Source organism: Cheilinus undulatus, linkage group 3 (assembly GCF_018320785.1).
Source record: "Cheilinus undulatus linkage group 3, ASM1832078v1, whole genome shotgun sequence".
In the NCBI taxonomy this organism is placed as follows: Eukaryota; Metazoa; Chordata; class Actinopteri; order Labriformes; family Labridae; genus Cheilinus; species Cheilinus undulatus.
Window position 1 is genome coordinate 13,391,741 of NC_054867.1, and position 25,951 is coordinate 13,417,691.

Here is a 25,951-nt window from a genome sequence, read left to right on the forward strand (position 1 = left end):
ACCCCCTTAATCTGAAAGTAGCCAGGGGTCCAAAATAATTTAGGGCTATAAGACTATATGCATTACATCAACCTTGTAATTTACATATGAAACGATGTTTAATTATTCTTTGCATCCATAACACCGTCTCAAGACACTTTACAAAGAGGGCAGGTCTAGACTTTACTCTCTGTTATGGCCTATTATAATAGACCATTATAAAGACTATATCCTCTATTAATAAAGACCAGTGTTTATATATATGGTGTATGTCTTCTGGCTCACATGGATGACAGAACATCTCAAAAGGTAATTTGTGTGTTTTAGATCTCAAAGGTAAAATAACAGACAGCAGCCAAAGCTGAGAGTCCGTGAGAAAGCTGTTCATTATTAAAGTAAGTACCAGCATTGTGCTAGTCCTAATCTCTGAGACTAATAATACTTAAGTCAGTGTAAGTACCTCGAATCGAGCTTTGACTGCTAGTATGTGTAGTTTTAAGTATTTTTAACATCTAGGGTTTACTGAGAACTTGAAAATCCTGACATTTACTACTGCAAATAATACTTGAGAAAAAAATGTAGTGCCGTCTCGGATGCCCTTTTAGTAGATGAACCTAAAGTGCCCTTCTGGGTGTCCTCTAAGTAAAATCCGAATCTGTGAATATCTTTCCAACTTTACTCCGCTAATTTGACAAGGGACCCTCTTTGGCGGTAAGTAAAATTAGAAAAAGGACAAAAGATTGCCCTCAGAGTGGGCAAAATTTGATAAGGAGCCTTCTGGGGTCCCTCTGAGTGGGAAAATTTTGAAAAAGTGCCCTCTTTGGTTTCACCCTAGTGGGAAAAACTGCCTTTTAGGATGCCCTCTCAGAACTGCATGGGATCTGATTAAGTAGCCTCTTCATAGTAGTTTTGTAGGCTCTTTTCTATATGAAACATGCTAAGGTCAAAGTGAGCATAAGTGAGCTAGCATATTTATTTTCATAAATCAGACAGAAATACCCAGTGATTCAACAAAAAATACGCTCTCGTTGTATTTTTGAAAGCATTTTAAGTTTGACGATAACTGATGGGGGCCTGTTAGATTCAAAATTCAGAAAATCGACCGATTCCTGCCAATAATAATAACTCTTCATACTAATATTCACCATCTTTAATAGTCTCTTGTATTTATGTTAATAATTCTTGTTCTAGGCGTCAAAAATCGTATTTCCTGTAGTCTACTTTGGTGAACCTCTTGTTTTGTTACACTAAGCAAACACGGAAGTATGCAACAGTGAAGCCTATTGGTTTCCACGTGTGCCTCTGTACGTCCCTGTGCGTCATGTCGTCATGTGTTCCCCTTTGGTGCTCTACCAGTCAGGCTCACACAACCTTAGACATGGCACCGTGAACCGACACATGGCAGCCTGAAGCCATGAAACAAAAACTCACCAAAAACTGAAGATGTCTTAATATTAGCAAATGTCGGTTCTATAAAAAAACTACTTCACCTCCTGCAATATCCTCAACTCAGCTGCTAACCGGTTGTCAGTAAATGTCAGGGTGACAGGCGGACTACTACCCCTGCTGTTTGATTTCGTGAATTCTGCAGGACTTCTTTTCAACATGGGTGTCCAGGGCTTCTTAGAATACATTGAAAAGCATTGTCCCAACGCCGTGGTGCCGGTGGAGCTCCAGAAGCTAGCCAGGGGGAGTATGGTTGGAGGTGGCCGGCAGAGACCCCCTCAAAGTCCGCTGAGATTACTAGTGGACGCCGAGAACTGCCTCCACCGGCTCTACGGAGGCTTCTACACCGACTGGGTCAGCGGGGGCCAGTGGAACCACATGCTGGGCTACTTGGCCGCCCTCTCCAAGGCCTGCTTCAACGGCAACATTGAGCTCCTGGTGTGCTTCAATGGCGCCCTAGAGAAAGGCCGTCTTCACGAGTGGGTCAAGCGACAGGTGAACGAGAGGCAAACCGCGCAGCAGATCATAAGCCACGTCCAGAACAAGGGAACCCCCCCGCCCAAAGTCTGGTTTCTCCCCCCTGTGTGCATGGCCCACTGCATCCGACTGGCGCTCCTCAGGTTCCGCGTCGGGGTAAGTGAAAACTCGGCCTGGCAGTGCCTGTTGAGCCGGGCCACTTTGGGCTACCACCGGCAGGCATTAGCAGGCTCTTTGATTAGCCTGCTAGCCACCCAGCATCGTGTCATCACTGCCAACTTAAGCCATAATAAAAGCTCAAACTCAGACAAGTTAATCAGTGACCGGGCGTCTCCACAGGGAATCCTTGGCCTGTGTTACAACAACCAACTCACTGATTTTTATCCCTAGGGCTGGGCAGCTTATCAAGTTTTTAAGATATACACACTCTTTGTTTTCAAACGAAGTAAGACAGTATAGTTTATCTAAATAAAGTCTTTATAGGGCACAAGTATCTTGTGTTTTATTCAGAATATCTAAATAAAGTTTGTGTTGGTTTAGGAAAAAAACAAGACCTTACTAACAGTAACACAAATGTTTATTCTACACAGAAAAAAATCATTTTATTGGTTTTAAGGTTCATTTTTAAAATATTTGTGTTAAAAAAAATAGAACTCTTACACATCCAAAAACAAATGGTTTAATGAGCAAAAATTTCAGGCAAACTCCTGTTCGGTCTAAATCATACAATTGCATTAGCAACATTTGGACAAGTAGATAGAACGGTTTATTTCACCCACTTTACAAATGTTGCCAACATAACTGCACAATTTGTACTCGTTGATATCAGCAATAATTAAAATTTTATTATTTTGCAACACATGCACTGATGTTGATTGCCTGGAGTTTGGGGTCGAGTAAGACCGATAACTGATGAGTGGAACTGATATGCATTTTTTATGAAGGGTAAATGTACTTAATGGGGCATAACTAAAACTGTATTTAGTGCATTATCAAAAAAAATGACAGAAAAAAAACCCAGCTTAGCCCTACATTCATCACCATAAAAAAACAGCTCAAATCATTACAGTAGAAGCAGGAAAATAGGAAGTGATTCCATGCTCTGACTGTGTCAGTGGCACCCAGGATTAAGCACTGATTGGCTAGTATTCTTCTAGCCCAGTGCCGCCCCCCCATCTAAGAAAAGCTAAGACCCACTTAGAAAAATTAAACATCAATTTGAATTGTTTTCGTCGACAAAATCCCAATATTATATGCCTACATACAAGTGTTCTTGACAAAATATCTGTATTTAAACTGTCCATTATTACCACGGGATGTTAAGGCCACTCTAGAAAAAAAAATAAATAAATAAAGGGTCTGTTCATTTTCAAGAAAAATCATGAAACTCTCATGTTTGAAAAGTTTGTTGATTCACGATAAAAGCAATGAACATTTTTAACTTCAAAAGTTGTCAATGTGCGTGCACTGAAACAGAACTTTTGAGTCAAAAAGTTGAGAATCCAACGAATGTTTTCATTTCGATTTGGTGTACATTTTGTACTTTGTCATGTTATAAATTTACAATTTTAAAAACTTGAAATATTTGAATTTCTGGTGTCAAAATTGTAGATTTTTTAACTCATAAATTTCAAGTTTTTTCTTACAAATTTCCGACTATTAAAACTCTGAAATTCTAAATTTTGAAGTCTTGTAAATATACGCCTTTATAACCTCAAAATTTCACATTCTTTTCCTAAAGATTTTGACTTTTTTTGCACAAAATGAACAGATTATCTTAAATTTTTTTATCATTTAGGGTGACCTTAATTAGGGCTGAGCGATTTGAGAAAAAAATCTAGCTGCGATTTTTTTTTCCCCACTCAATATTGCGATTGTGATTTAATATGGGATTATTATTATTAGGTTCCTCATCTTATGTATCATTCAACAAACATAAGCAATAAATAATTCAATATTATAACCAACACAATATAAGATAAGCTAAACTAGAGATGAACACTTTCCAGTACAAAGGGCCTTTACATTTTAATTTTTCTGTTACAGACACTTTGTTTGGTTGTCAGTTGCCAATCCACTATGCAAATATGGCTTTTCAACACAATCCATGGACCTTGAAAGCAGATTTTTAAGGTGAAAAGCTGTTTCCATGACTCGCTGAAGTAGTCTTGATCTTATAATGAAGAACTATTAACTCTTTCTCTCTTTGCTTCACTCACTGTTTGTGGCAAACAGTCTTTACATATCAGATTGATATGTTTTCTACCACAGTACTTTAGGATGTTGGAGCTTTTTAACGTTAACTTACAACAGTGCTGCCACCACTTCAGCCTAATGCTTTAAGTCACAGTAAGATGATAAATTTACCTTCTTCTGTCTAAGGAAGAAATGTTCTTCATGAAAACACCAGTAAAACTTTGACAAGAGCTGAGGCTGGAACAAAATCTGACAGCGGTTACACCCAGGTTTAACACAAGTTTGTTGTTCACAGCAGATTGTTCTGTGCTGAAAAGGTAAGGTGTGTCATTGGAACGCACAGACTGAGTTTAACTTTACTTTTTTAGATAACAACACATGAAATGTGCATTTCAACATCGAAGCACATAGTTTTTAATAGTATAGAAAATCTGACAGCCTCAGTATACAGACTTTTTGCTATCAGTTTTGTATAATTTAAACAGTGTGTACAGGTTTCTCTACAACTTTGATATAAAAACGATCCCAACAGATTTCCCATCATCAGTCAGACGAGGACCTTTATCTTTGTTTTCTTGGCATTGAACAGGTATTAATATTGTTTATTTCCTGGAAGTTAAAATGCCAATTTTGTGACAACCGTTTTTAATCATGTATGGAAAAAAATTATGAATTATAATTGATTATAATAATATTGAGGAGTAATTTTTCATCCATGTTGCCCAGCCCTACCTCAGCTGCTGTGATCACTATTGTGATTAGGGCTTCATTAATAAATGTCAGGTGTTTGCATAGCAGGGCAAAGCACACTGACTCTCTGTTCTGTCTTTAAAGGACAAAGCAAAACAGTCAAACCAGTAACTCCAGGACACGAACAATACTAATCATGGCTTTGTTTCACTGCTTTGACCTGTTAAACATAAACATTTGTCTAATTTCATGAATGTCTTTGTTGATTTGATTAACTTTGGGTCAGCTGGACTAGCTTTCAGAAACTTGTCTTTTCAGCTTTGATGAACGGTAGCGCTTTCTCCAAAAGTAGTCAATGAAATATGAGGGTTAATCAATGCAGCAAAGAATAAGAAATGATCTCTACAGCACAAATAAAGTAATTTACAGGCATAAAAGAGAAGCACTGACCTAAAGTTTATTAAGGTATTAGGGCTGGAAAATTCATCAGAATTTATATTAAATCACAATATGTCCTTCTGCAATTTTCAAATCACAAAAGATACAATATTTCTGTTACCTAATATGTGTCAAAAAATTAGGCTAATACATTTTTGGAGCAGAGCTGTTATTCTCATCACATGCCAAAAGTGAAGTGTCATTTTTTTACTTGAATATTTAAAAAAAAAAATCCTACTTTGATTGTTTTTATATGTTTGTCTAATAAAACCATAAACCGATCATAATTGAAGTTATCTCAAGACACTTGACAAGGAGGGTAGGTCTAGACTGCGTTCTCTTTTGTGGCCTTTTAATCATTAATATCATTATGAAGACTATACCTATAATAATAAAGACCAGCGTTAATCACCATGAGCACAGCACCAGCAGTATTTAGCCCTGTTACCGTGGCAACATTAACCTCCGTAAAGCAGAGAGAGGAGAGGGACAAGAGAATTGAGAAAAACACTCTGAGAGTGCAGACCTCCGCCATTAGCCCTATCTCCTAATAGTACAGAATCCTTCAAAAAATTCCTGGATCCAGACGATGATCCACATCAGTCCCAAAATCTAATCAGTTTTTCCTTATGCCATTTCTGACATTTCCTGAAAGTTTCATCAAAATCCGTCCATAACTTTGAGTTATGTTGCTAACAAACTAACTAACAAACATACTAACAAACCCTGCCGATCACATAACCTCCTTGGTGAAGGTAACAACAAAGCAACAAATGAAAGACAAATTTATGGCAGGTGTGACCTAAAACTTATTGTCCGATTTGGAGGCAATTGCTAGAAATTTATTAATGATGGTAACAATGCTCGAAAAATTGGCAGTGACAGCTTTTATTGATAGAAAACAGATGTGATTTTTTCCCCCTCAAATCTTTCAGCCCCGTCAGGCCGGCTGCACCTTAAAAACGGCTTTTTCAGTACTTTATTTTATTTTGATATCAGGAATTTTCAATTGCTAAGGGCTGGGCAATTGATTGCAAATTAGATTAAATTGCAATATAGCTTGCTGCAATTTTTTAAATCGCAGAAGGTGCAATATTTCTTTAACCTGAAATTTGTGTCAAAATACCACTTAGAAACCTTTTTTATTGCACCAGAGATATTATGCATTACATATGCAATCACTCAAGTGCCATATTTTTAGAATAGTCTACAAAAACCTACTTTTTCATTTTTCTATGTTTTTCTTATTAGATATGAGAATGACATAAAAATTGTCATTCCCTTTAATACAAGTCATATCCAGTTTGCAATATGAGTCAAAATCATCACAATTCAATATTTTTTCAAAATTGTTCAGCCCTAGTTTAATCGACTATTGTGTTGATGATAGTATAGAATGACTAATTGCTTGTTTTTGCTGGAAAATAAATAAGATTAGGAACTTAAGAAATAATTGCATATTAAAGCACAATTGCAATATTGAGGAAAAAAAAATTGGAATTGGATTATTTTCCCAAATCGTTCAGTTCTACTAAGGATGGGTCTGGGTGACAGCTTACAAAAATAGGCCCAAAACTGCTCACGTTGTGTGATGTGCAAGTTTAAAATCTGGATAATTAACCCTTTTAATTTGTGTGTTTAGAGTGTAAGTTGTATATGTACAGACAATGCACACAGTGGAACAGAGCCATCAGAAACCATTGAAGCAGCTGCAGCATGAAGTTAACAATAAAAAACACGTCTATCTGCATATCTCCTCTCTGCATGCCCCACCTTATAGTCATATTTGCATATGCACTGTCTTTAAACTGCATACTGTACATACGACTGTCTACAAACAACCGACCTAACCTGTTAGTCAGTTATTTAGATATAACAGGATATAAAGCTATCAGATAACCTGCCCTTTAAAGGATCAACGAGTTTAATCACATATCAGACTACGACACATAAAAATGTTTTACTTTGCCTTCCTCTTTCTTCATTAAGTGTTGCTTTTCAGTGCGCCGGCGCTTTTTTTGGGTAGCAACTTGTCCTGCAGAATGTTTCACCAAATATATTCAGGCTTCAGCTTTACCACATGAAGGGACTTTTTTGCTTTTGTAGCAAGAAGCACAAATCAGACAGCCTGGGATTGGATAAATTATTCTGTCAAGACTATATGTTTCAAAGCAAAGGGGAGTTACAGTAGTCTTGTTTTACTTAGACAACTTACATTACAATAAACTTTACAGTTACTGGGGATATTGGCACCTTGACACCATGACACTCCCCCTGCTTTTAAATATATTTTTGCCAATGCTATTTCTATATATAGCATCAGTTTTCAAACAATGCTGATTAGATCAGCCTCTGCTCTCTGGATAAGATTTGAATATAGCCTATTATTTGTCTCCCTGTCTTTGAGTATCCTATCAGCTGTGTCAGGCTAATTCACTAAGAGCATCTCAGACAAAACTGCTCCTGGTTTGTAATCCCTTTCCTCGAGTGCCTAATGCAGCATGTCTGTGTAAGAGGTTTATTTTGGGGCTTTACCATCTAAAGCCTAACTCTTGTCTGCGCCACTCCTCAGGTTGTCCAGAGCATCGAGGACCACCACCTGGAAGTGATAGCCTTATGCAGGGAGAACGGCTTCCACGGCCTGGTGGCCTACGACTCCGACTACGCTCTGAGCAACATCCCATGCTACTTCAGCGCCCACGCCCTCAAACTGAGCCGCAACGGCAAAAGCCTCACCACCAGCCAGTACCTGATGCACGAAGTTGCACGGCAGCTTGATCTCAACCCAAATCGTTTTGTCATTTTTGCATCGCTTTTAGGTATTGGGGATTTTACTTGACAGAAAAAAGATGGTACTGATGATTCAGTTGACCTTCTAACACAAATGTGCCGCTGTGTGTTTTACAGGAAATCACATTCTGCCTGATGACGACTTGGCTGCCTTTCACTGGAGCTTACTTGGTCCAGAACATCCATTAGCATCTTTAAAGGTAAAGATTTTAACGATAGCGTAATTACAGGGCTGTGCTGAAATAATTTCGCACAGCTTTGGGCTTTTTTTTCTGCAGTGGGTCTAGTATTATCATTCATTTTCTAAAAAAAAAAAAAAAAAAAAAAAAAACAGAAAAAAAACTTAAATTCCGGCCCCGCTTAAATTGATATTGAAATATCTGATTATCCATCCAACACAAAAAACAAAAACAACAAGACCAAAAAACAAAACATCTCTGCACAAACAAACTGTATCATAATGTGACAAAACAAACAAACCACACCAAACAAAACACAATAAACCCTAACAACAGACAGACACTGATAATATAACATATACAACAACATAAACAACAGAGGGTCAGATAGTCATACACTTAAGGATCCATCTTGGCTTAATATTCAAAATTGATTTAAGTATGACAAATCAAATTGCCAAAAATAAATAAATAAATAAATAATACTACTAATAATAGTAATGAAAAGAAGAACAATAGAGCATTTTCAATCAGGCAGCATGTACTCAATTACCACCCTTCAGCTTTAATAAACTTCCCATCTTTCTAGATATGCTTTGTTGTTAGAATAATTTCCTTTTAGCACAAACTGGTGTTTTAGGAAGCTCTTAAATCTGTTGATGTTTAGAGATTCAACTCTAGTCGCTTTATGAATGAACATTTTTCCCAATAATAAAATTAGATTTACAATATAGGTCTTTGTTTCTGTAACATCCCCCAGCATCACAGAGAAGAGGTCCAGTTTTAGGTGTAAGGTCACATTTGAACACATTATTTGAACTTCTCTCCAGAATGCAGATACAATATGACAAAACCAAAATAAATAAACAGATGACTCTGATTCTGTACAACAAAACCGACATTCACCGGATTCTCTAATACCCCATACATTTATCATTTTTCTAGTAGCCAAAAAGTTGTAAATTATTTTTAATTGAAAATACCTTGCAAAAGTGTCTACTCTTGTTTTATAAATCAGACTAAAAACTAATTTCCATGGTATAAAATATCCTCCCATTCTTTATAAGTACCATATGGGATATTTCTTTTAGAGCAGTAAGTTCAATAAAAATTGTAGATATTTCTGTTAATCTTGGTGTTTTGTAACCATCTGATTATCCATAGTCTGGTACTTTTTTACCTCTGCCTACAGTCTTTGGTGTAATGCAAAAATCTGTAAGAGTAATCACATTACATCTGATTTCTCAGCAGCAAGCTGTACACCTGCAGAAGTTAAACTATCTGCTATGTCAGAACACATATGCTCCTGGCTGATACAATTAGCAAAAATTAAAGATTATAGCATTTCCTTTGGGGAAATCTCTGTGTTATGTTTTATAAGGGACAACAACAAAATCCTACTAAAGCATATGTTTAGGAGCCCATGTTATTTTGAGCATAAAGACAGACAAACAGTTCACTTAAGTGCTGTCTGAGTCATATTACAAGCATGTGTAATGAGTTGCAAAAGGTTTTTAATTTTTGGTAAATTAAAGATATTTTTAACCCATTATCCCCCAGTATGTAACATAGTGGCACACTCTAGCTAGTTACTTTTTAATCGCATTAATGTTTTACTACAACAAGTCCCTTTTAAAATGGCTGTACTTAACACTGGTTAGATTTGCTACACCAGTTTCTTTTGCATTGTCTATGGGACAAAGCCATGCTGTGAACATCCCTTCTTGTAGTCTAACAGTTGTTATACAAAACTGCCAGATGATAACAAATGGATCTGAAGTAGTTCTCTCTGCAGAAAAGGAGACTGAATCTTTGCACTGTGAACCACCAGCTGTCACCATGTTGGGTGTAGTCACTTGGCAAAATGTTCATGCATGGCAAGTGTACAGAAACCGAATATTTAGGGGTTGGTCAGCTCTGTCAGAGAGTTGTATGACAGCAGTGCCAGACTGTTATAGGGCACTGTGTGTAAATGCTTCAGCTGCTGGTTCTTAAATGACTGACTGTGATTAAACACAAAGCCATCTGGCTGAAATGTGCAGCTCCACTGTGACTAAAACATTACATTACACTGCCAAATGATAGTCCAGTGGTCCTCAGAGCACACGTTTTAACTGATTTCTAGTTTTTTTTTTTTTTTTACTTCCTTTCTTCAATAATTTGCATGCAACAGTCCACTGAGTTCATGGAAAGATAATGCATTTCCCTAAAAGGCAGGATGTATACAGTCATGCAGCTTCACAGTGATATCAAGTGCATCAGTCAAGGATTGCATCAGACAGAGAAACGGAAAATGTCAGTAGGATAGAGTGGAGTTGACATGCGTCAAAGGTTCAAGGTGGGGTCTCGTGTCAAGGACTGTGTCCTCTGCGTATGGAGTGACTGCTCTGCTGAGCTCTACTGTAGCCTCTATTTGTTTATTTATTTTTTATCTCCTGGCCTGAAGGCTGATAGTGTTTGGTTCTAAACACTGTTGCCTGCAGAAATGCCCTAAACATTCCCAACACAGCAAGTTAGAAGTTAAGTGGGTGATAACTTAGGATCAAGAGAGATCATTTTTGCACAAGTGTATAATAGTGTCTCATTTTGCAGTTGCTGTAATTCAGACATAAGTTCAGCTATTGATCTCTCAGCAGATGTTTTTTTATGCTCTTTCTTAACTGTCATTTAGCCAACCACACCTTCTCAGGAGCAGCTTCACTTGTTTTTGCACTTAATAGGAGTGACAAATGCATGCATGGATGCCAGCATATTATGCAGCCTTTTTCATGGTGTGATTTTACAAAGTGCTGTTTGAAGCGCTGATGTCGTCACACCTTTGGACATTTGTACTGATTCCACAACAACATTACATTTTGTGTCCTAGCATGCACAGGTGCATCTCTAAAAATTGGGATATCATGTGAAAGTTTGTTAGGTTTCCATATATTCTAGATTCGTCTCAAACAAAGTTAAACATTTCAAGACTTTTTTGTTTTAATCTTGATGATAACAGTTTACAGCTCATGAATATAAAAAAAACACACAATCTCAAAATATTTGAATATTGTGAAAAAGTCCAATTTGCAAAGGTTTCCTGAGCCTTCATTTTCTCACTCTGGTTCAGTTCACACAACCGCAATCATGGGGAAGACTGCTGACTTGTCAAATTTCTAGAAGACAATCGTTGACACCCTCCACAAGGAGGGTAAGCAACAGAAGGTCACTGCTGAAAGGGCAGGCTGTTCTCAGAGGCTGAATTAAATATTTATGAAAAGTTCACTGGAAGAGAAAAGTGTTTCAAGAAAGGAGCACAAGCAACAGAGTAGTGGACTGGAGTCAGTGGATCAAGCCACCACGGACAGACAGGTAGCGTGGAGCCAATCCTGAACCACAGAAAATGTTACCAGCATGTCACCTGGGCTAAGGACAAAAAGAACCAGAGCGTTACCCGGTGGTCCAAAGTCCAGTTTTTGGATGAAACTGAATTTTGCATTTCATGTGAAAATCAAGATCCCAGAGTCTGGAGGAAAATCAGAGAGGCACAGAATCCAAGGTCCTTGAGCTCCAGTGTTTTCAGTTTCCAAAGTCAGTGAAGGTTTGAGGTGCCATGTCAGGTGCTGGTGGTTGGTCCACTGTGTGTTATCAAGTCCAGGGTCAACTCTCAGCCATATACCATGACATTTAAGAGCACATCATACTTCCATCTGCTGAGAAATATGTAGAGATTCTGATTTCCTTTTCCGGCAGGACTTGGCTCCTGCATGCAGTGAAGCCAAAACTACCAGAAACTGGTTTGCTGACCATGGTATTACTGTGTTTGATTGGCCAGCCAACCATAGAGAATCTCTGAGGTAACGTCAAGACGAAGATGAGAGACACCAGACTCAACAATACAGACAAACTGATGGCAGCTTTCAGAGCAACCTGGGCTTCATAACAACCCAACAGTGCCATGGACTGATTGGCTCCATGCCACATTGCATTAATGCAGTAATTTGCGCAAAAGGAGCTCCAACCAGTTACTGAGTGTATAAATAAGCACAATTTTCCAGAAGGTCAACATTTCTGTATTATGAATTATTTTTCTCAGGACTGATGTTTGTGATATTCTAATATTTTGAGATAGTGTTTTTGGTGAGCAAAAGATGAACTTTGTAATGTATTATAAGTTTTCAGACACACATGTATATTCACATTGCCTGCAATGTAAAGTCTAAGAAAGTCTGTTTTTAAACAATCAAGGGCTGCCGTACATACACATACAGTTAAATGCACAAACGTACATCACTTCTCTCCTTCACTCCTTCAGACCCTCATTTCCCTGTAACGCCTCTGTTACCACCTCTGATAGCAGTACAGAGGGGGATCACTTCATTACCCTATAACTCCTCTGTGACATTCAGAGTGATGGCAAAGATGTTGCACCTTGAGCTGGTAGTTTAAATAAAGATTGTGTGTGTTATTTGAATGGTTGACCTGTAGTGACCTTTGTGTCATTCCTCATCAGGTGCGTGCCCACCAGCTTGTGCTTCCACCCTGTGATGTTGTTATCAAGGCTGTGGCCGACTATGTCCGCAACATCTCTGATATCACTGACCTAGAGGCCATCGCAAAGGACATCTTCAAGCATTCACAGGTACGTAAGGAGAGCTGCATGAATGTGTCACTGACTCTAGAATGAAAATTAACACTGAGTCGAGATATTGAAATATACATTATACGTATGCATCGTGTAGCATGCTTCTTGTTTGATAAATGAGAAAGAGTTGTTTATTGTAGGTTTGCATTTTTAATCAAGCAAACATCTGAAAGAAAACCAATCTTTGTGTTAAACTATTGTTTAACATCATGCAAGATAACATTTCATAAATACAAATTAATTCAACACAAACATTCATTAAATAATGGAGTCTCACTGATGACAGATACACTGTAATTTAAATCCAGCATAATCCTTTGGTAGCATCTGAAGGGGTTGCAGATGAGCTGTCCTCCTGAAATTTGAAGCCTGACCTAATAAAGAAATGTGAGCGGTCGCACACATCACTGTGTAGTAGATATTGATTGCAGAAAACCTCTAGTTCAAGAGCAATAAAATTCTTAGATCTGTGAAAGCAGCCTGATTTGCATTTGCTGACAAACATTTCTAAAAGGAGATTAAAGAAACTAAAAAGCTGCATTCAGGATATAAAGCTAATGAAATGCAAATTTGCTCACTTTGTCACTTTGGTAAATTGATGAAGGTGTAAGGGGAAACATGTTTTCACCACAGACTCAAAGATTGTTTCACCTGATCACACTTAACAGAATATTTATCAAAGACTGAAGTTACTGAGGGAATTGTAGGAATAGTTGTTACTTTACAGAGCACCCAGGTGCTACTTTTCCAAGCAGGGATTGCTTTATTGTGTAAATGTTTTATCCATAATGGCTTGGATATATTTGTTCTTTAACTGTGTTCCTTTTTAATTATGATTTTCTGTGTTTATTGTAGTCGTGCAGTGATGACAAAGTCATCCGATTCAAGAAGGCAGTGGAGTACTATTCAGAGGCCAGCAAACCCCCTCACTTCCCTCTACAGTTTGGTGAGTTTCTCTAGTCATTTTGTCTGAGCTTGAATACCACAGGTGGTTAATCTGCTGCTTTTGACTGAGTAAAGATCAGTTGGAGGTTGCCAGAATTGACTGTGATTGGCAGAACTACAACTTGTTGCCTCAGAAATAACAAGTAAACTAAACTTGGACTTTGTAAGTTCAAATAACTTGCTTATTTTAATGTGCTTCAATCACACTAACTTAATATTTCTGACTTATAAATACTGATGCTAAACTTACAAGTTTTACCGACTGAGTCTAAAAATGGCAATTTGGACATATTTTGTTATTATGGCTGTAAAATAGTCAGGAAATGCCTTAAGTCTGAGAGCTTTGGTCCCTTTTCCCAGGAGTACTTGAACTAGACTTTTCAACATCTGGTTAATGATTATTGCACATTATATGGAATTGTCAGCAGTTAAAAGAAGAAAAACAAGAAAAACCGATTTGTTTTTCATGGCTTTTATGAGAAGAACTTGTGTTACTGCTCATGAAGTTTTGACTGGACATTTGAAATGTGAACCTATACATGTTTAGAACAATCAGCTGTCATTTTTTGAGTCTAGGACTCTGGGTGTGCAAAAGAGAACAGTATGTATATGCTCTTCATATACCTCAATTCAGAAGATGCATCCTCCAAATTGCTGTCCTCCTCTATGAACCGTAGCGGCTGTTTTACTGTTCTTGATGGTCTTTCTCCGACTTTATAAATGTGTGTAATAAAACACAGACATGCACAAATGCCACTATCTAACGCTTTTGTTTGAAAACAAAACACCACTTTCGCTTGTTCTCCTTTAACTCTCTTCCTTCACTCTCCTTTCTCACTCGTCTTCTGCCAAAGCTGCTGTTTTCGCGGTGCTGTTCAACATTACTGTAATATATATCCCACACATCATATGTTGCCGGAAAGCACAGATTCTCAGCTCTCTGCCAGCGTTGGAATTTTTTAAATTGAGCAAACTTTCGAGGAGTTACGGTGTTGAGAATCCGTGTAGCTGTCTCTCCAAACTTCTGGTGTATTGTTATGAATGCCCACGTAATATGGTTGCGAGTACCGTAATGAACCACATATGTGCGCATGCCCACAATTCTCAGCTTTCTAACATCGTTGGAATTTTTCAAATCGGACAAACTTTGACAGATTTCATGGTTCCTTGCACACAGCCAAGGCACCGAGTGCCAGAGGCAGCAAAACAACCCCAAAACATCCTTGAACCTCCACCATGTTTGACTGTAGGTACTGTGTTCTTTTCTTTGTAGGCCTCATTCTGTTTTCTGTAAACAGTAGAATGACGTGCATTTCCTAAAAGCTCTACCTTAGTCTCATCTGTCCACAAAATGTTCTCCCAGAAGGACTGAGGCTTACTCAGGTACATTTTTGCAAACTCCAGTCTGGTTTTTTTATGTCTCTTTGTCAGCAGTGGGGTTCTCCTCGGTCTCCTGCCATAGCGCTTCATTTCATCCAGATTACGACATATGGTCCGAGCTGACACTTTTGCACCCTGAGTCTTTAGGACAGCCTGAATTTGTGTGGAAGTTGACTGAGGATGTTTATCCACCATTCCAACTATCCTGCGTTGCATTCTTTTGTCAATTCCTCTCTTCCGTCCACTTCCAGGGAGATTAGCCAAAGTTCCATGGTTGTAAACTTCTTGATTATATTACGCATAGTGGACAACAGACTTTCAGGATCTCTGGAGATGGTCTTGTCACCTTGAGATTGTTCATATTTTTCCACAATTTTGCTTCCTAAGTCCTCAGACAATTCTCAGCTCTTCTTTATTTTCTTGATACTTGGTGTGACACACACAGGCACACAACACAAAGGTTGAGTCAACTTTTATACATTCTAACTGGCTTCAGGTGTGTTTTCTATATTGCCAGCACCTGTTACTGCCACAGGTGAGTTTAAATGAACATCACATGCTTGAAATAAAATGATTTACCCAGAGTTTTGAAAGGGTGCCAATAATTTTGTCCAGCCCATTTTTTGAGTTTTGTGTAAAATTGTGTCAATTTTGTCTTTTTTTTAACTGCTTTTTTTGTGTTGTTCCAATGCACATAAAAGCAATAAACACATGTATAACAAAAACATTTGTAATTGCAACAATTTCTGGGAGAAATGTTGTATTTTCTGGAAAAATTCCAGGGGTGCCAATACTTTTGTCCATGACTGTAGCTTGTGTTAAAGCCCCAGGCAGGCTGACAGAGACGGCACACTGACTCTATTGTAGTACAGCAGTCAAACTTTGAGAGGAAAAAACACACCTGCTATCAGTGCTTACTTACAACGGCAAGAGTGGGTGACGTTCAGTTAGTTGCTTGGCTAATACTAGAGCTAAATGTGCTAAAGGCTGGGCTCAGCCTAAGCTGTCCCTCACAAATCACTCGCTCCACCAGCTCTAGGAGCGGATATGCCTCGCGCATGAATCACAGCACAATGTAGGCATTTAAACCGGTGATGACGGTGTTGCTAAAGTCCATTCCATGGCAGAAATGTTACCGGTGACGGTATTAATACCAGTTTACTGCCCTCCTCTACAGTGAACTGTTCCTGAGTCTGTAATACTCTCTAACTTCTCTCTGCCTGTTGTGCCATTTCCTGTTGGAGCTTAAATCAGGCCCAAAAATTCCAGCCCAACCCTATCCAAGCCAGTTCTCTCTGAGCTCAGCTTGGTCGTCCCATTAACTGTATTTATGAGCCCTGATTACTGCACCCAACATTTTTTACAAGTTGGCTCTTATAATTCAAGTTTATAACTACAATTCAGAGTTGTTTTAATGACAACAATCTGTTTAAGTGAGATCTTAATAGGTGCAGAAGACAAGCTTGTGTCACAGACTTGTCCTGATTATGATAAAAAGAGCAGTAAGAATGAGGAGTAGATGTGCACACATCACTGTACACTGAGCAGGCAGAGTTTTTTTGAGATCATAACAGACTACTGTAGTCTTCATCATATTTGCTTCTTTTTCTTTTTCTCTCTCTTCCACACTTTTCCCCCACTGCCCTGTTTGATTGTATGCTTGCAGTGCAGACCAGAGAAGACGGGCGGTGCCACTATCGAATAGTTTTTCTCTTTATTTCAAAAACATACTTTTTGAGAAAACTGTCCTATCAATATTTGTACTTGAAGCACATTTTCTTTAAGAAACTTCTTGAGTTAAAAAACATGACCGGCGCGCTGGTAGTCGAGTGGTTGGGGCGCATGCTGTGTGCGCGGGTGACCTGGGTTCGAATCTGGCCCGTGGCACTATTTCCTGCGTGTCTCTCCCCGCTCTCTCCCCTGTTTCCGACTCTATCCACTGTCCTATCAAATACAGGCAAAAAGGCCAAAAATAAATCTTTAAAAAAAACAAGAAAACATGACTAGCGGAGCTGAGCAGTGTATCTCCTAATTGTGTGCAGTGGGTCTTCAATGAGGAAAGTTATTCTGGCATTATTACAAGAAAAAGACAAGAACTCCAAAATTCAGGGTGAAATATAGTTGTGCTGTTATGTCTGACAAGATATGTTTGACTCCCTTGAGCCCAACCTGGCCTGCACCTGAGGGTAAGGTTAGGAATCCTGGCCTTACTCGGTTCCAGGCTTGGCTTTGATACTACATTCATTTTTTGAACTATCATTTTTTGTATATTCCAGTAAAACATTAAAAAAATATCCTCAAACTCAGTGTAAAAATATTTATTTAGGGGCTAAGATGGAATATTACTTGTACATACAGTGCTTAACAAATTTATTAGACCACCTGTCATATTTGTCTCAGAGACCATCCAGCATCATGAAGTGCTTTAATGAGGACTCTTTCATTTTCAGTGAGTTCTCCATGTTTTACCACTTTGAACAGAAATGAGGAATTTCAAACTGAATTCACCTTTTTATACACAAATTTGAGCCGGCTCACTGGGCTTCTCTGAGAAGTCAGAAATTAATCGAGCATAACATTCAACCACTAAAACTCATTTTTCTGATCAGGAATGACAGTAAATAACTATAATTTGACATATTAATAAAAAAATAATAATGTGCTTTACTATTTTTTTCAGTTTTTTGTAAATCAGTAAATTTGAAAATTCATGGATAACAATAATAATTATATTTTAGCATTAAAAATATCATTTGGGTTAAAAAGCTTCTACATATTGGTGTATTAACCATTGCAGAAACATAAAAAATGATTTTGTCAATTACCAGTACTGTTAATTTAGGGCATCTGTGACATAAACCTTACTTTGGGTGGTGGTCTAATAGATTTGTTAAGCACTGTATATTACTGCTGTGATGCGTTACGGAGAGAAATTCAGCCATGTAGAGCTAATGATTAATTATCATACTTGACTATTACTTGCAATATTTAGTCACAACATTTTACAGGAAAAAAGGATTTTAGCTTACTTAAATTGAATCTAAAATAAAAAAATATGATATTTTCTTAAACCAGGCTGTGTCCAATAAATCAGCAATTCTCATAAATCAGTACCAGCTAGACCTTGTTGTTTCTCATTGGTGGAAATCTTCGGCAGCACGCCCAGGAGCTCTGTGCACTATATGCTGACTTTCTTTTTTGTATTACTCACAGTCAGACCAAAACCCATGGGAGTGCCTGCTGCAGTGCCATCTCCAAAGATGCTCAACATTCCACAGGTGCCGCTGCCCATGAAACCTGGGGTAAGATGGGGAAATAACAGCACAGCACCCAAGAGTGATATCTTCCAAGTTTCTAGCTTAAAAAAAACATGTTTCTATTATTCTTCCTTGTCTGTAGGTCCATCTCCCATTCTTAGAGCCTCTGGTGGACCCCAGCCTTGCTCTGGACTCTGTTGAGAGAGGCCTCACTGAGCAGAACAGTTTTAGCAACATTCCTCATGAAGGGAAGCACACGCCGCTTTATGAGAGGTCTTCTCCAAGCAACCCAGGCAAGGCCAGCAGCCCCAACCACACACAGGCCGCTGTCTTCAACAACTCCTCTGCATCTTCCTCCTCAGAGAATGATGAGAGCTCAGGCACAACTGCCAAGTGAGTCCAGCGCAATGCAAAACACAACAGTGTCTGCTGCTGTCTGTTTTGTATGGGAAACCACTGACACTGTGTCCTAACAGCATGCAAAGTCAGACGCTGCACAGTGTCACACAACTGCTGTCCATGCTGCATCTGTTACACACTGTCTTAACACCATTAGAGAGTTAATTCTCTGAACTGAATTTCAGGCTCTCCTTGTAAAGAGAATGACATGTTTCACGTTTTTTTTTTAATGTGAGGCAACGGAAGTGTGGCTCTTAGTGTGACAAGCCTTTGACAGCTGTGAGCCAAATAGTTAAACCTCCATGTTGACACCAATCAGTAGGGATGAGTATTGAAATCTGGTACCAACACACCTGATACCTGCCTACCATATTAAATTACATCGCAGATTCCGGTGTTTCATTTCAGTACCTTGCCACCCCAAAGTAAAGGCACAAGATTTATGTGCACTTGTTTGATTTCAGAGCATAAATGTCTTTTAATTGCTTTGCTGTCTTGGCTGTTCATACAAACTGACTGACACATTTACTTAGTTTGTCTCTGATGCAACGCCAGTATATGACCTTTGTTTGAACCTCTTGCTTAAGGAAGTTACACCCATTACACCTTGTTTGTTCTGTTACCATCTTTGTAAGATATTTATCTGAATCATTAACGAAACCAAGACAGCTTTTATTCAGCCACTGACTTTTAACACAAATTTTTTCTCTTAGATGTACCGATTCAGGAATCATTCACCCCCAAAAATTTACTGTCAGATTCTTCTTTTGTAAACACTTTTACTTTCCTGTATGCAGATACAACCTTATGTTCTACAGCCTACTGCCATCCAAATACTATCAGTGTTGTAGTACTGTGTCTCTAATCCACAGCAATATGTGTGCTGTTCTCTGTTTTATTAGTCATCTTAGTGACCATAAGGGAGGCTGGGAAAAAAATGGACATACTCCACATTCTCTAAACCCACCAGAGGGAGACCTGGGGGACCAAACAAAAGTGAGTAATACCTCAGGAACAATGTTAACTTAAAGGTCACATATTTTACCCCTTTAAGACAAGTTTATGTAGGTCTCAGAGGTCCCGGAATAAATGCCTGTGAAGTTTGTTGTTAAAGAAACCCTCCAGTATTGCATTTTTGCATGTCTAAAACCCCCTCTGTTTCAGCCCTGCTCAGAACGAGCTGTTTCTGTGTCTTTAACTTTAAATGTTAATGAGCGATCTGACTCCGCCCCTGACTGCAACAAAACCTGGGGGTGGTGCTAATTCCCCACATGACATGAGGGGAAAATCTGAGAACAGCTTGTGTCAGTAAACATTTTCTGAATGGGGGAGCACATATTTTTGTTAGAAAAGCCTGAAAAAGTATATATTGCATAATAACTGTGACCTTTAAACTATGACTAAAAATGTTAGTCCAGTACCCTCTATCCACAAGGACAAAGATTAGCTCAAAATACATCTTTGGTGAAAAAAAGTAAGCATTGATATGAGTGTTTTGCATTTGAAGTAATTTTACAATATGGCTAATTAAATTAGTTTAAAGAAAATATTTGATGTGACAAAAATTAAAGACTAAAATGTAAGGACATTTTATTAACTGAATAAAATGTTTTGAGTTTTAATTAACTAAATCAAGACTGCGACTAAAAATGGTGAAAACAACTAAAAAAATGACTAAACTAAAAGGCATTTTTACATAAAAACTAAACTAGCGGCCAGCTAACTAACCTCTGTGCCCCATTGGTCCTAGGGTGACCTCTATGCAACCTACGCTGCTAGCCCAGAGTCACAGCAGGGGGGTCTCCACAGCCCCAATGTCCAGATCCCCTCCCTACTCTCGATGCCCACCAGGAACCACATGGACATCACCACCCCTCCTCTTCCTGCTGTGGCCCCCGAAGTCCTGCGGGTGGCTGAGCACAGACACAAGAAGGGCCTTATGTACCCCTACATCTACCATGTTGTCACAAAGGTTAGACTCATTTACACTTTTAATCTAATTCCATGCAGTATCTTCTATTTTAACAAGTTCATTCAAAGCTAAAGAAAAATAGAAGATTCTAATTCCAGGCATTATCTTCTATTTTAACAAGTTCATTCAAAGCTGAAGAAAAATCCATCCCAACATGTTATTCTGTTTAGTCAAAAGGCTGATGCAGACACTTCATGAGTAGAGTCTGTAGTCTTTACTGTGATCTCTGAGTAGCATCATGCAGCATTTAGGTAACACTGTGTCTTTACAGGGGGAGATAAAGCTATCTGTCACCATTGAAGATGAAGCTAACAAAGACCTGCCTTCAGCTGTGCAGCTGTTTCGTCCCATCCGTCAATATGTTTACGGAGTGCTCTTCAGTCTGGCAGAGGCCAGGAAGAAGGCTGAGAGACTCGCCATGAGGAAGAACTGCCTCCCTGAATGTGAGTCCTGTGGTTAAAAAGCCCTTATTTATCAGGAGTTTCAAACTAGGCCAGTTGTTCACACAAGCAAAATCTAGAAATTCTTCTAAATCTTAAAACTCCTCTGAAGTTTTCTGTCATGCTTCTTTATTTAGAGCACCAAATATCCACTCAGCTGATTATTTGGAGATGTTATAACATATAAGGCTGCATTAGAGGTGGATATTAAAGTTATATTAATACTTCACTTCTGCCGTAAAAAACAGGTTTTTGCAGGTCTGTCACCACAGGTTAAACACAAGCATCAGACTGCAGTGCACACAAGTGAGGCTAAACCGATGCCAACAAAAGCTTCATCTTACAGACATGGTGGCTGGCGAATAAAAACAGTGTAACAGACTGATTTGTGACAGAAAGCCGTGCATATTTAGTCCTGTCATCAGCATGTTTCACTCTCACACTCCAAGACGAGAGGCTGCTTGGACCTACATGCTTACTGACCAAATGGCACTGCCTTCTTCTAATGGTAGAGTGGGTGTTAAAATAGATAAGGTGCAGCCCAGGAACCGGGTAAATGTGCATTCTTTCCTCTCCAAGTTGGATGTATAACAGCAACACTGAGTGAGTGTCTGGGGCTTTGACACAGGCTGTCTCCTGGAGTTGACTGATGCCGTTGTGTTGAGCCCAGCACAACAGTAATTTGCATCTCTGTTAAATAATCTTGAACCACTGTTATTGTTAAAGGTGCAATTTAAGTCTAAGATGGTTAAAAGAAGTGAGCTGTGGTCAAAGAAGCAGCTGTAAACAGTGTAGACTTGCCTATGCTCTGTTAGTCCATTGATTAACATTATTTCTGACAAGTTTTCCCCCCATTAAAAATCACCATTTTCATGTCGGTCAAATGCTTACATTGTAAATGTCACATCAGGAAGTTAGGCCTTTTTTCAGTAGCAGCTAAACATGGAACTTCAAAACACAGATGTAGCTACAAACTGAATACACGGACTTATAAAAGAATCATTCTGTGATCTTATGCATGGACAATCTTGAGTATGACATCACAGGCTTGTTTTTGGAGGAGAAGTAGGGTTTTAGTGCCTGAATCCCTTTTTTATTTTGCAATATTGTGCAATAATGCTGTTGATGCAAAGAGGACAAAAATACTGTGACATATTTCTTTGGTTATATTGCCCAGCTCTAGACTGAATTGGACTGAAATAAAGTCTGTCTCTACCACTGAACATTTGATTTCTTTTACTCCAAGAATTAGGCTCCTTTTCTTTCTTAATGAAATGCGTGAGAGTAAGTCCACTTCTGCACAGCCCATTCAAGCAAGCTTTAAAGGGATATTTCAGGATTTTTGAAGTTGGTTCGTCTGAGGTGCTTGGCTATGGTAGTGGCATTAGCCTCCAGTGATTTCCGTGTTATTTGATCCTGTTGTTAGTACAAGCTCCGAGAGAGCTGGCGCATAGCGGCTATAGATGGGAACGTTTTGTCTGTGTAAATTAACGAGTTTTATGAATAAATGGGCCAAGAAAATAAGTTTGCTCGCCTGTCCGCTGTGTCGAAATCATACACAGCACTTCCTTTCTCCCAAAAAATCCCTCTGTGCCAGGATCTAATTTATGATGCGGCTTTCGCAATTTTGTGTCCTTCTGCCTCTGCACACTGTTTACTGCTCACACATCCGCAGGTCAGCTGTGTCTTAAAAGTTAATTTAAGAAGCATTCTTGATTATTCCTAACCTCATTATGTTTTTACTAAAATAACAACTGACTCTGCGACAATCAGCCAACAATTTTCGTGATCACTGCCTATTCACTAGTTAGTTTCCAGCCTACAAAATGTGCAAACAGAATAATTGTTTATTTATTCATGAGGATAACTGTGTTAACAGAAGTCACTTGTTCCAGCCCGGGCGGTGTAATTCATGAGCATATTTCAGACAGCATGCAGCGTTTATTTACTATGGTGAAGTAAAAAGTGTGCTGGTCGGGACTTAATCACCAGAAGACATCATCTTCTTGTCCCTCTTCTGCTCTCTGTCTGTCCGTAAATGTTTTGCACACTGAGTTTTAATAAAGATATACGATGTCATGTTTCTCTAATCGTGTTTGCACACTGATGCTGAAACTTTCATCTGTCATTATTTTTTTTTCAGAACAGGTTCAATTTTATGCAAATATTTGCATCAGTCCAACTTATTTAGATGGTGATTGATGATTCAAAATAGCACCTGCTGCTTCCTATTCTCTCCCTCGCTCAGCCCCCCCTCCTTTTCTATCGACCTCTGTCGCATCAAAACCTCACTTTAAACACTGTGGTTTGCCTGTCTATTATAAGGATATTAACCATGGAAATATAACAGATAAAAGCAGAAGTTTGATCTCACAGCCACCCAACAGACTGAATTAGAAAGTTGCTCTCTTATTTCTCCAACTTGGCACAGCTGTGATGTACGAGCTGGTATCAAATGAAGCTCTTTGTCTGATGGATCCAGAGTGATTTTAGAGGAGTGGCAGAGCCGCAGGCTCATCATCACTGCATATTTTTGTCGCAGTATGAAACAATTTGCCAGTGAGTACATATAAAATGCAATAGACTCAGTGTGAAGGCCTTAAGTGGGGGACCTGTTTTGGATTAGGGATCCAATAAACAACCCAGACTCAGTGTGCAACGACCTGTACAGACACTAATGCTGACATCTGCATTTAAATGAGATGATAAAGGGACTTCATACTTGTATTTGCTGAATTAAAAAGACCTCAGGAGGTGATGCTTTGACAGATGCATATACTGCATCTTTCTTTCCAGTTTAAGATGTTATTTCAAAGCTATTTACAGGGTAACCGCTATGAAACAATCAGTACGACACTTTGCCTCTCTACCTGTATTGCTAGGCGCTGCATTACTCCTCACTCTCCTGCCGAACATCTCTCAGTCAGTCAGCTGTGTGCTCCCGCCACACAAGCTTGTGACCAACCAAACAGCAGGATCTTGGTTGGATGAGAGCTCAACGACTAACCACCTGACCAACCGAATGCAGGTGTCAGCCCTAGTGTGAACATGCCTTATGTAGGGCTTTAAAAAATATATGCGTGATCTCCATAACAACAAGAAATGGGAGAGCAAGAGACTGCTTTTAAAAAGGTTTGTTTTGGGTGCTCACTTCAGTCATATCTGAAGTAAAAGAAAAGAATGTAGTATTTAAGGAGCATCACTAGTTATTAATTCATTAATCCATGATACACCCTCTGTTTAGCAGAGTCTCTGAAATAAGGAAAGCTTCATTTGTATAAAATGTGTGTTTGTAATTCATCTGTTTAGAAATAATGATTAAATACAATCAACCCTTAATATTAAGGCAAACAAGTTTATGATGTCACTCCAAGTACCTCAACACCCTCATAATTGAGGACAATACGCTTGTGAACAGTGGGACTGGAGAGGGATGACAATATTAGTAGTGATGTCTACTTTGTGCAAAATTAAGATGGTTTTTTGGTTACAACTATTAAATACTTATTCAATGACTTTTTTTTGCAATCATTTTTGTGAAATTTTTAACCAGGACTGCCTGTCATAAGTTTATGACCTGTGTATATACATAAAACCTTAACATTAGAATTGCTGCTGTTTTTATTTGTCTAGAGCTCATTTTTCTTTATCTGCTAACAGCTGCTTAATTCCTGGTCAATTACTATCTACGATATGCTTCATAATAGTGTTAAAATGTCAATTTAAATTTCCCAGAGGTCAGTCCCACCCTCCGTTATCTCAAACAGAATAAAAACTAAGCCCGTTACATAAACTTGTAAAGACAGAGCAGGCGTGTTTTTTTTTTTTTTTTCATGAACAGTTGGCATGCAGCTGAACTCGTAATCAATAGCAGACAAGAGGAACACTTCTTCAATCCTTGACAGAGAAGATGCAATAAAAAGGATTTGCTTGGACTGACTGGCCCTTCATTTTACTACCCATACTCAGCTCTTTGCTCTCAACAATAGATTTAGAATGCGGATTAAAATATTTAACCAAAATCCTTGAAGAAGAGACTGAGTAAATTTGCTTGGAGTATTTTTCTGTCTTTGCACTCAGCATTAAACAAATGTCTGATCCTCTCTTCAAGGGGATATCTGATGAATTGAAAACAATAAAAAACAGGCACTTGAAAAGAAAGATTCATAACCTCTGCCCCAGCCTTCCTACTTAGCTCTAAATATTTCTGGGATTTTCAGGGTGCAAAGCCAATACAAACAAATGTGAAGCCTTGGTGAAAGCAGTCCTTTCAATTAAATGACTGTCAGAAGATTGAAGCAAAGAATCAAATATCTTATGTGTTATGACAGAACTGTAGAAAAACTGTTCTTTCAAATCTTGACATTAATTAAAGAATAATGAGAAAGATCTTAACCAGTGGATGTTCTGCCCTTGTAAGATTTATTTTGTAGCACAGAGTCAGTGGGAACAAAATTTTCCAAGGGTTCCATGTTACAGAGTTGAGTTTAGAGTGGAAGCAACCTATGGCAGCCACATGACAAGACACATCCTTTTACAATTATGATGATTAAGAACTTTTCTGTCTTTGAAAACTTAGAAATATTTAAGATACTGTTAGACCTTAGTTAAAAAATCTATAACATGGGACTGGTTGCTTTTTGAATTAATAAAGATATTTTAGTGCAAAAATTGTACATGTTGTATCTTTAATAGAGCCACGAGTAATCAGAAAAATAGTGGTGCAATAAAAAATTGATTCA

The 25,951-nt window shown here is 38.5% G+C and overlaps 1 protein-coding gene across 1 annotated transcript in view; it reads left to right on the forward strand.

Annotated features, from left to right (window-relative positions):
- The first annotated feature begins 1,326 nt into the window (after window positions 1–1,326).
- LOC121506958 (constitutive coactivator of PPAR-gamma-like protein 1 homolog) overlaps window positions 1,327–25,951 on the forward strand; it is a 39,193-nt gene continuing 14,568 nt past the window's right edge. The window contains exons 1-10 of the mRNA XM_041783026.1: window positions 1,327–2,058; window positions 7,799–8,045; window positions 8,134–8,216; window positions 12,685–12,813; window positions 13,672–13,762; window positions 18,355–18,443; window positions 18,541–18,791; window positions 19,700–19,793; window positions 20,548–20,769; window positions 21,041–21,212. Of these exons, the coding sequence (XP_041638960.1) occupies window positions 1,585–2,058; window positions 7,799–8,045; window positions 8,134–8,216; window positions 12,685–12,813; window positions 13,672–13,762; window positions 18,355–18,443; window positions 18,541–18,791; window positions 19,700–19,793; window positions 20,548–20,769; window positions 21,041–21,212 (1,852 nt within the window). The 5' untranslated portion in view covers window positions 1,327–1,584. The remainder of the gene's footprint in view (window positions 2,059–7,798; window positions 8,046–8,133; window positions 8,217–12,684; window positions 12,814–13,671; window positions 13,763–18,354; window positions 18,444–18,540; window positions 18,792–19,699; window positions 19,794–20,547; window positions 20,770–21,040; window positions 21,213–25,951) is intronic.